Source organism: Lactuca serriola, chromosome 8 (assembly GCF_051521515.1).
Source record: "Lactuca serriola cultivar US96UC23 chromosome 8, Lser_US96UC23_V15, whole genome shotgun sequence".
NCBI classification, from domain to species: Eukaryota; Viridiplantae; Streptophyta; class Magnoliopsida; order Asterales; family Asteraceae; genus Lactuca; species Lactuca serriola.
In genome coordinates, this window is record NC_136415.1 from 293,783,921 (window position 1) to 293,794,843 (window position 10,923).

Here is a 10,923-nt window from a genome sequence, read left to right on the forward strand (position 1 = left end):
TTACTTCATTCAATAGTGAAAATATAGATCTTTTAGGTTGCATGCAAACTTAGGGTTTAAGTTTTTCCGTCAAAATATGATTTTTGTAATATATAAATTCCATCAATATATACTAAGAGACTCCAAGACAACAGAAACCAACACAGAGCGACCACCAATTGAAAGCATATTAGCTTTCCATCTAGACAACCTATTATTAAATTTCTCAATTATAGGATCCCAACTTTTGAGCCTCGACATATTATTGCCAACAGGGAGACTCAAGTAGAAAAATGGAAGTTGATCCGCCTTGCATCTAGTAATTCTAGCAAAAATTTTGACCTCTTCAAAATCTACACCTACACCATACAAATTAGATTTATGCACATTAAGCTTTAGGCTATAGACAGAGTAGAAACACTGCAATAGTTGAACAATCCCACATATATTGGAGCGATCCCAATCATCCAAGAATAACACGCCATCACGTTTCTTTATAAACCGACCTATTTTTCATTATCAATTTGATTGAGCCACCTTTCTTAATCAATCACCTTTCCTTATGTATAAAACTTGTTATGTTTGTTTCTTAATGTAAAAGAAATAGTTAATATAACGCATGCAAAAGATTCTAAGAAATAATACTAAATCTTTCAAGCATGAATGTCAATCATCATATCAAAAATGTTAAATGATGAGAATCATGTTGACATGACTATAAATTATATATAAGATAACAAATAGACATCATATAATCGAAGATTATGCATGAATGTGAGGACAAATCCGTCACAAAAAAGTATAAATGTTATTGCAATCTTCCTTAATTTATGATCATATATATATATATATATATATATATATATATATATATATATATATATATATATATATATATATATATATATATATATATATATATATATATATATATATATATATATATATATATATATATATATATGGACATTTTATTTTAATCAAAATATACCAAAATAAACATGTTTCATATTATCCATAAATAGAAACCAAATATATGTTTTTTGTATGTATAATCCCAATTATTTTTTTTATAGATCGTTTCTAGTCGATCATTCACCTAAATAACAAATGTATCATATTAGATTGTATTACGTTTAACATTTGCGATCGCAAGTGAATTAACATGACCGTTAGAGCTAGGTTGTTATTTCATATAAATTACCATTTTATCTCATAAGCATTTTTTACAAAACTTCATTTTCTGCATTAGAAAAATAATCTAAATATTTTTTTAAAGTGCCATTTTAACTCTGAATAAATTAATAAATATTTTTTTTTACAAAAACATATAAGTTGTTATAAATTAACAATTTCAAACAACTTATACGATTAAAATTTATTGTTATATAAACTTGACTGTTAAAACAAGTAGGGAAAAGGAACCTATCCTCTAGCAACTCAACATATAGGATGATATTATCAAAGTTGGTTAGAGTAAATAATTACTTTTATTTAAATAATTTTCTTCGTTATATCTAATATCTTTATATATAATACAATTATAAAATATATCTATTTTGAGTTACAGTATATTTTATTAAAAATATTGAATAATAATAAAACATATTAAATAACACATGGTTTTTATGGATTATTTAAAACTAGAATAAAAAATTCTAGATGTCAAAATTCTATTTGTTTCTTGCGAAGGAGGCTCCATTTATTTTAAGCGGTTGCGACATAAATAAATTAATAATAAAAAGAATTAATGGCCCACTCGGTTTCCTTCTTCTGGAGGTTTTCATAGATGACGTCTTGCACTTCGTTTCTTCTCCTCATTAAGACTTTGCCTTCTTCTATTTATACTATTCCCAATTCCAACTTGCAGAATTCCGCCTTTGTAAATTCTACTTCCTTCATAAGCTTTACATCAAATCATTTACGCATGGATCAAACTGTTCAATATCAAGATCCAGACTACTTTATAATAGAAGACAATGAAGTTACAAAGCCTGATAATGATTCTGATTCCGATTCCGATTTTGGTTCAAATACCCAAGTGGCTATTCCGAATTACTGGCAATCAGGGAGTTTCAGAAAGAATAACAAATTGATGGTGCATAGAATTGAAGAAGTAACTAATGATTACATGAATGTGAAGAGGAGTTTTGTAAATGGAATGAAGAATTTCGAGAAGCATGTCGAATTTGTTGGGATTCACAGGAAGAATTATGAATGGAGTGTTATCGATGAAGCTCGGGTGGACGCGTTTAGGGTTTTTGCAGCGGCAGTTGCGAGTAGAAACGGTGGAGATCCGAACATCAAGTATGGTTGGTATGGTGGTTCTCGTGAAGAGATTCGTGAGATTTTGTGTCATGGATTTCGTCGATTTGAAAATAGATCGTCATCGTATGGCCATGGTGTTTACTTCTCTCCGGCAAACAATCCAATGGCGAGGTTAGTAAAAATTTCTCAACTCAACCAATATTTATGTATTTTGATCATTTCATATCTTCAATTTCATGTTAATTTGTTCCGATTGTGTTCATTTTGGGCTTCAATTTTCAAGTTCAAACCAAAGCTGTGAATTTTGCTACAGATTTTAACAGAAACAATCGTTATAGAGATATATCTATTCAAGTTCTCGAATTGTTACTCATTTGATTTAATTAATTCCTTGCAGTGCAAGATCATCAATGGCTGATTCCGATGGCCTAATGCATATATTATTATGTCGGTTGATTTTGGGAAAACCTGAAGCAATTCCTTTTGGTTCACGAATAGATCAACCGACGTCAACAGAATTCAACTCGGGTGTTGATGACATTTCATCACCCACAAAATACATCATTTGGGAACCTTACATGAACACTCTCGTTCTTCCGGTTTTCATCGTCAGTTTCAAAGCAGATTCATCAAAAACAGGTGATCAGCAATCTGTAAGGATGAAAAGGAAACCCCATTTGAGATTCGATGTGCTCATGAAGCACCTTGCGAATTATATAAGTTCTTCAAACATGGCGTTAATCAACAGACAACGTGAAGCGTTTTATGTAAGTTTTTCACTTGGATTTTTTTCTTCTTCATCGCTTATGAATCTTAGAGATTGATGAGTTTAACATGTTAATTATTTGGCAGAAAAACAAGATTTCAAGACACGCATTTATACGAAGCTTGAGGATGATTGCTGGAGATGAGGTTCTTAGGCCAATAATGAAGATGTTTTATGGCCCACAATGAAGTATAATTTATTCCTGTTAAATGATCTGAAGAATAGACGATTGTTTTGCAAAAATGTATACTTGCATGGATTATTTAGTTGTATACGAAAGTAGTTTCTAGTGGATAATTTATATTGTAAGAGTATTTTTGAGTATACATGTTAATAATAGCAAAAAAGTTTACCAATTTGCATACCCATTACATGAACAATCGACTTTAGAGTTCAATATTACATTAACGTTAAAATAATTGACAACATAGTTTGCTAATTAAAGTCACATATTATGATATATTACAAAAGCATATATTAAAGCATTGGTCGTAGTTGCAATGGGAGCTTGATGTGGTGAACTAATGGAATAATTTGGTTAAAATCATGTTGAACTTGATGCTCTGGAGTAGGGGTGAGTGTTTGGACCATTAAACAACATTGTACTTGGAGACGTACTAGGACCAGTACCACTTTATAAGAAGAGGCCCGATTATCGGTTCTTAGTATTGTTTAAATTCAATCCGATATTTTTACAGACTCATTCCGAATAGAAATTTTAGAAAACTTAATATTCATTTTTTTTTGTATTTTGTAGAGTAAATTACAAAATGGTCCCTATGGTTTAGGGTAATTTGCGCGTTTTGTCCCTAACTTATTTTTTTAACTCAGAAGATCCTTACTGTTTGTTATTATATATTTTTATTTAGAAATAAAAACTTATAATAACGATAAACGTCATTTTTTAATGGTTCATCCATCCTGGGTCTTTGAGGATATTTACTTTCTCAGGAAATGTCTTGCTAATAATGGCTAACCTATAAGGCTGAACGGAGTCGTGCAGCTATTGCCGAACTCCACATCAGCAAAAAGGTGGAGAAGAAACTCGGAAAAAGAAGAGAGGGAAAAGAGGGGGGGGGGGGGGTGCCGATTGGGGGAGAAGGAAGGAGGAAGAAGAAAGATATTCGGCACATCTCTACCGAGTTGCCGAATCGAGCTCGACATGCCGAGAGGTCGGCCCGGTGTTCGCTGAGGTTGCCGAACCTTTTGTCGAAGCTACTCCGTCCAGCCTAAAAGACTTATTACTTTTGTCAGGTTTACAATAACTTTTATTTATTAAAAAGCTATTATTATACATGTTTTCCAATGACTCAAATTTTCAAAAGATTTAAAAAAATAATAAAAATTAATTTGCCTTTATCTTTCTTATATTTTACATAAACTCCTTTTATATAAAATTTTAATTATAAGCGTACCATATATTTTTGAAAAAATAGCATTAGTTAATATTTCATTTAATAAATAAAAAAACAATAAAATAATTTGCTATGAGTTTCTATAATCTTTAGTATTTGTATTATTTTGAAATTTATTTTCTATATTGTAATTTTTATAAAATATATTCACATCTATTTTGTATATTTATTTAAATTGATTAAGTAATAAAAAAATATCTAAATATAAATAAGGTGTAAAATCTAAATATAATAGCGTGTAAAACAAAATGGTATGAATCAGGGTCGACCCAAGGCAAGTTCAGGAGGTGCCCATGAATAGGGCCCATCCTCCAACATTGCCCAATTTCTCGTTTCGGGTTAATAACATGCTTTATGTTTTCGTCTAAAACAGAACACGTTTTCTTCCAAATTAAAGCGCGCAAAATCAAATTTGAAAGCGGGAATATGATTGAAATCGATTTTGCTCCTGCCTCGTTTTCAATATACGCGTGAAGGGAAAACAATTGATGGCATACAACGATTCAGTTCTTATTAACGATCTCATAATCCTAGGATATATCGGGATTTAAAATTTGACATCCTTCAAGGCTTCAAAAAGAAAACAGTTTCTTCCATTTGGTTTTTCTATTCTTAAAAAAAATCATAACATTCAACATCCTTCTTGTTCGGGAATCACAACCTTCAACCACAAAACACCCTCATGTTCAATAATCGTGGCCTGAACTTCTTCTCTTCTTGAGTCTCTACATCGTTTTAAGATGTAAGTAACTGGAGTACATTTTGTATCTTCGAACGACTTTTTTACTTTTTAGAGTATGTTTCAGATTTATATTTTAACATATTCTTAGAGTAATATATTTGGTGTCTTAAAAGTCAAGATTTATGATTTCATTCTTTCTACATAATCAGATGAATTATACGTTTTCTATTTTTGAGCCTTCATTTTTTTTTTAAATATCTTAGTTTGATCCTTCATTCTTTTTTATTTTTAGTTTTTAAGAGATAAATGTTGTATATATAATTATGATTTGACAATTCTTCTGATTTTGAAATTTTCAAAAGGCAACCTATACAAATAAGGCTAGTAGTTTCAGATTTTACAGATTTTGAAAAGGTAAATAACAATTCTGATTATATCATATTATCAGGTTTGAATTTTAAATTAGAGTCATCCATTTTTTTGTCTTTCTGATTCAAATTTATGCATTCATTTTTCAGATTGATTTTTCAAAAGCAAGAAAGGAGAAAATCCCTGTGAGGTGTTTTCCTAATTCATCTGAAAGAGAGAAGTTGAGTTTGGATATTAAAAGGATGATATATTTTAAGTGGAAACGAGTTTACTTTTTTATGTATTATTTTGATAGGACTCGTAACTGTGAGATTAGATGAAAAATAAAATTTTTATTGTTGGTATTTTTAGAATTTACCGTTTAAGGCCATTTATTACTAAATTGCACAGAGTCTCTAAATTCTCGGGGCCGAACCTGGTATGAACCATAAGGTCAAAAAGGACAAAACATACAAGTTGATTAAAATGTTAGAGTTTATAAATAATTGAAGTGACATCTCATTTTAACTCATCTTTTAAGGGTAAAAACCTTTTCAAAAACTTTCAAATAGAAAAAAAAAAGTTATTGTGAATGATAAGACTTGAAGGTATTGTTAAATAAACTTAAAATGATTTGACATTTATGTATGGGTTTGTAGGAGTATGCGTTGGATATATATATATATATATATATATATATATATATATATATATATATATATATATATATATATATATATATATATATACTAACTAGTTTATAACCCGTGAGAACCACGGTTACAAAATTAATTAAACTTTCATATTTAAAAGTCAAAATTATTAATCAATTATTTTAAATAAATTATTACTTAAGATATATATTTTTTAGTTATATAAAATCATAATCGTTGATTTAAATAAATATATTTAGTTATATCACCTTATAATTTGTATTAATTTTATTTTATTTTTCAATCAAATGTTATTAGTTAAATATAATTAAAGTGAGAAAGTTTAAAATTTGAATTTTAAAATAAAGAATCAATTATTAATTTAATGTAATTAGAGTGAAAATTTTAATTTGAAATTTGAAATGGATAATCATTTATTAATTTAGTGTAATTAGAGTGAAAATTTAAAATTTGAAATTTTGAAATTGATAATTAATAGGTTGACAAGTGACATGATAGATGATATATAACATTAATGAGAAACTCTAATTGTATGACACTTGTCAATAGGAGATTAAACATATTCTTTTACTAGTTTATAACCCGTGGGAACCACGGTTAAAAAATTAATCAAAAATTTATAGTAAAAATTCAAAATTATTAATAAGTTATTTTAAATAAATTATTAATTTAAGAGATATTTTTTATTAGTTATGTGAAATTATAATCATTGATTCAAATAAATATATAAAATTAATTTTTAATATATATTAGATATTTTTTATTTGTGAATTAATGAAAACAATAATTTAAAATTTAAAATTTAAAATTTAAAATAGAATCGCATTAATGAGGAAGTTTAATAAATTTAAAATGGAAAACTAATAGATTGACAAGTGGCAACACATTAATTAAAATGTCTAATATGGTGACACTTGGCAAAAGAGCTACTCTTTTATTAGTATATATATATATATATATATATATATATATATTCGGTAAGAAATTTTTTTTGGTAGGAAGGTAAAAAAAAAAATTTCGACTTATTTTTTTGGCGAACAAAACAAATGAATCAATAATAACATGATTCACCAAAAAAAATCCCGAAAAAACATTTCAATGATTCATTTTTATGATGATTTTGTTGATATTCACTAAAATTGTCATAAAAGTGAATTTTTTTTTCTTGATTTACCTAAAAATGAATCATGAAGGTGTTTTTTCGGAATTTTTTCTTGTGAATCATCTTACTTTTGAATCATTTCATTTTTTTGCTAAGAAAATATGTATATAAACAATTTCTTACCTTCCTATTAAAATTTTCCTTCTTATTTGATCTTGACTATATATATATATATATATATATATATATATATATATATATATATATATATATATATATATATATATATATATATATATATATGAGAGGTTCAAATAAAATACCATAACCTTAAAATTGAACATACTTGAACTTGAAGAATGGAGGCCTTTAGTTAGTAATTTGTTAAAGCATAATATTAACTAACACACCAAATGGATCGTGGCACAAGAGTGTAGGTGTTACTAACTAAATGGTTTAAGTCTCGTTTGTTATAAAATATATGAATATAAAAGTAAAATAGTGGTAAAACAACTAAGTGACACATATTATATTACTAGTTGTGAGACCCGTATGTTATACGGGTTGGATAAAACAAAAAAATTAAATATGAATGTTTAAATAAAAATTTATTTAAATTTGAAAATTTAAATTTAAAAGGAAACATATTCAATAGTATATGAGTTGTAATATTGTAATTTAATGGTTATTTTCAAATAAGGCAATTATTAATTGAGTTGTAAATATAATGTATTAATTAAAAAAAGATAAACAGTGAGAAAATGACACATGTAAAATGTAACGCCCCGTTCCTAAAAGTACTTATTTGTGAGTCCCCGGGATTTAAGAGGAAGGGTATTTTGGTCCTTTTGTGGGAAAAGTGGAAAAAGAGGGTCAAATATGAAAGTTGGGACACGCCGAGTACGCCCAGCGTAAGTGCGTAATTGGACGCGGGTGCAAAGTTGAGTACGCCCAACGTACTCTCAGAGTTCTAAAACCCTAAAATTAGGGTCAGCCACTATATAAGGAACATGTTGGTTCATACCCTAGCCTCCATAAGCTCTCTCTTAACCTCAGAAACCCTTGATAGCCGTTCCACCTCCATTGTTGGGTGTGTTTGGCCTTGGAAAGCTTATTTTGGCAAAGGAGAGGCTAGAAGAAGAAAGAGGAAGTTGTCAAAGAAGGAGTTGAGTGGCTGGAGCTTATAGATCTGGAAAGATATCATCCTTTGGAGCCTATCTGAGGTATAAAGCTTCTTGCTTGTCATTTATATTGCATAGATCTAAGTGTTGTGAAGTTTTGACATCATTCTTGTCCCAAAAGTCCTCATCTTGATGCATGTTTTGAGTTGGTCGAGATTATCTGTCCTTTCAGACCTTTGGAGAGGTCTTGAGTGAGAAAAATGAGGTCCCAAGGGCTGTGGTTGTTCCATGTGTGAGATAAGTAGGTCTTAATGGATTAAGAGCTTTATGGACGTCCCAAGTGATAAAGTTTGAGACTTTATGAATCTTAGGCATATTTGGTCTAAGGATCTGAAGTTTGGGCTTAAGAGCTTAAGCCATTAAGAAGTTATGAGGACTTAATGAGCAGCGGAGTTACACCCCGCGTAACTTAGGAGTACGCCCCGCATAGCGGGTCAGTGCCCCGATCCTCAGTTGCGAATTAGCGTGTACGCCCAACGTACCAAGGAGGGTACGCCCAACGTACTCCTTCTGTTGGGTTTTTCATTTTGGGCCTTAGGGATTGGGTTGTTATTGGGCTGATGGATTTTGGGCCGTGACTGGACATTATGGATGGAGTATTATGGACCCATTAATTATTATGGACCATGGGTCTAGGCCCATTTGGTGTGGTGGACCCAATTTAGTAAATTGGGTCAATAGTGGGCTTTGCTTCGGACTTTTGGTCTTTGGGCCATCAGTGGGCTTAAGAGCTTACCTAGTGTTGGGACGGATTGAGTTAAGGGTAAAATGGTCAATTTACCCTTGGAAGGGTATTGTGCTTAGCCTAATGATTATTTGTGCTATGTTGGCTAGTTCGGGATTTTTGGTGAGTCGGTGATTCGAGAATCTGCTTCTTCAGTTAAGAGTTTCGGCAGTGGCAAGGTGAGTTATCCTCACTATATCAATAGGGTCTAAGATACCAAGGCCGTCCCTTTATCGGATTGAGATCCGGGTATTGTTGTTATGTTATTGCTTTGATATGTTTGCATCCTGGTAGCTAGGATGGTATATGTTAGAGACCTGGTTAAGATCGGTATCCTGTTATGTAGGATGATGCTATGCTAGTGACCGGTTAGGTCGGTATCCTGGTTAGGATGATGATATGTTATGTGATCTGCTAGATCGGCTTGTTGACTGTGAATTGTTGTATGATTGTATGTTTATATGCACATGGTTGTTTGGACTGGGGTTGGGTTGAGGCGGGTCCTGCTTTATGATGTAGGACAAGATACCTAGGGCGGACCGGTTGTCCCGAAGGCCCAGCGAGCGGTCCGGATAGGCTGTAGGCCCCAAGAGGGCAGACCAGACGTGTCGAGGCTCGGAGAGTGGACCAGGCCGACTGAAGGCCCGGTGCGGGCGGACTAGTCATATTGTAGACTCAGAGAGTGGACCAGGTGGATTAAAGGCCCGGTGCGGGCAGACCAATCACACTGCAGACTCGATGTATATGGATAGACTCGGAGGGTGGACTAGGTGGACTGTTGGTCGGTGCGGCGGACCAGTCACACAGTAGACCTAAAGTGCATGACTGTTCTGTGATCGGATATGTTATGGCATGTTATGTGTGTATGGTATATGTGGTTGGTATTTTGGGGTATCTCACTAAGCTTTCGGGCTTACAGTTGTGGTTTAATGTTTTTCAGGTTCTTTAGGAGACCGTGGCAAGGCAAATGAGTGATCGTACCGCTCCTCATGATTATGTTTTATGATGTGATTCTGGGAAGACTCTGATAATAATTGTATTGAAAACCTTTTTGTAATAATATTAAGAAAATGAGTTGTTTTTGAAAAGTTAAAATTGGTTGAATTTTTATGGTCGTTACATAAAAAACATTTATTCAAAAATACCAAAAAATGACATGTGTCCAAGTTAGTGAGAGAGTGACATGTAGGAAAATTATTTTTATTTATTAAGGAGGATGAAACACTTACATAGGTAATTATTTTAGGTTTTCTACTATTTTTATGAGTTGAATGACTTTTTTATTTTATTTTATTTATTTATTTTTATCTTATCTTTGGTTCAATTATGCGCCACAATATGGATTAACACATATTATAATCACTTAGGTGGTGTTTATTTTTTTCAAAAACCTCTTCTTGACCTCTTCTGTCTGCGCCACGTAGACGGCGTGCAGACGTTTACTCTTGCAGACTGTTTGTTTTTCAGAAGACCGCAGACCTAAAAATGTTTGTGCGTCCTCTTATTGGTGCAGACATGGACCTGTGTCTTCTAACCTCTTCTCACTAATTTTAAACAAAAAAAAGGCTCACATTCAAACCTAAATGAAAAAATGTTTTTATTCACATCGCCCCATCCATTTCTTCAAAAGAAACAACCGACAAATTTATTTGTATAAAACCCAATTATTAATGCTATTTTACTATGAAGTATTTTTTTCTTTTTTTTTTTCTTTAAGGTCGTATCCAAATTTAGTCAAAACAAATAGATTGGTTTAAATATTCTTCAGAAAATCCATTAAACCC

The 10,923-nt window shown here is 31.2% G+C and overlaps 1 protein-coding gene across 1 annotated transcript; it reads left to right on the forward strand.

The window, feature by feature from the left end:
• The first annotated feature begins 1,818 nt into the window (after positions 1-1,818).
• Positions 1,819-3,369, forward strand: LOC145071468 (putative inactive poly [ADP-ribose] polymerase SRO2). The gene is made up of 3 exons (XM_079018346.1): positions 1,819-2,418; positions 2,645-3,014; positions 3,100-3,369. Exons 1-3 carry the CDS (start codon positions 1,907-1,909, stop codon positions 3,199-3,201), a joined length of 984 nt encoding a protein of 327 aa, XP_078874472.1. The 5' UTR covers positions 1,819-1,906; the 3' UTR covers positions 3,202-3,369.
• The last annotated feature ends 7,554 nt before the right edge of the window (positions 3,370-10,923 follow it).

Excerpts from the sequence above, each read along its gene's own strand:
- LOC145071468 (XM_079018346.1), top strand. The coding sequence starts at position 1,907 with ATGGATCAAACTGTTCAATATCAAGATCCAGACTACTTTATAATAGAA. Across the intron at positions 2,419-2,644 it reads GCAAACAATCCAATGGCGAG|TGCAAGATCATCAATGGCTG; the intron begins GTTAGTAAAAAT and ends AATTCCTTGCAG. Across the intron at positions 3,015-3,099 it reads GACAACGTGAAGCGTTTTAT|AAAAACAAGATTTCAAGACA; the intron begins GTAAGTTTTTCA and ends ATTATTTGGCAG.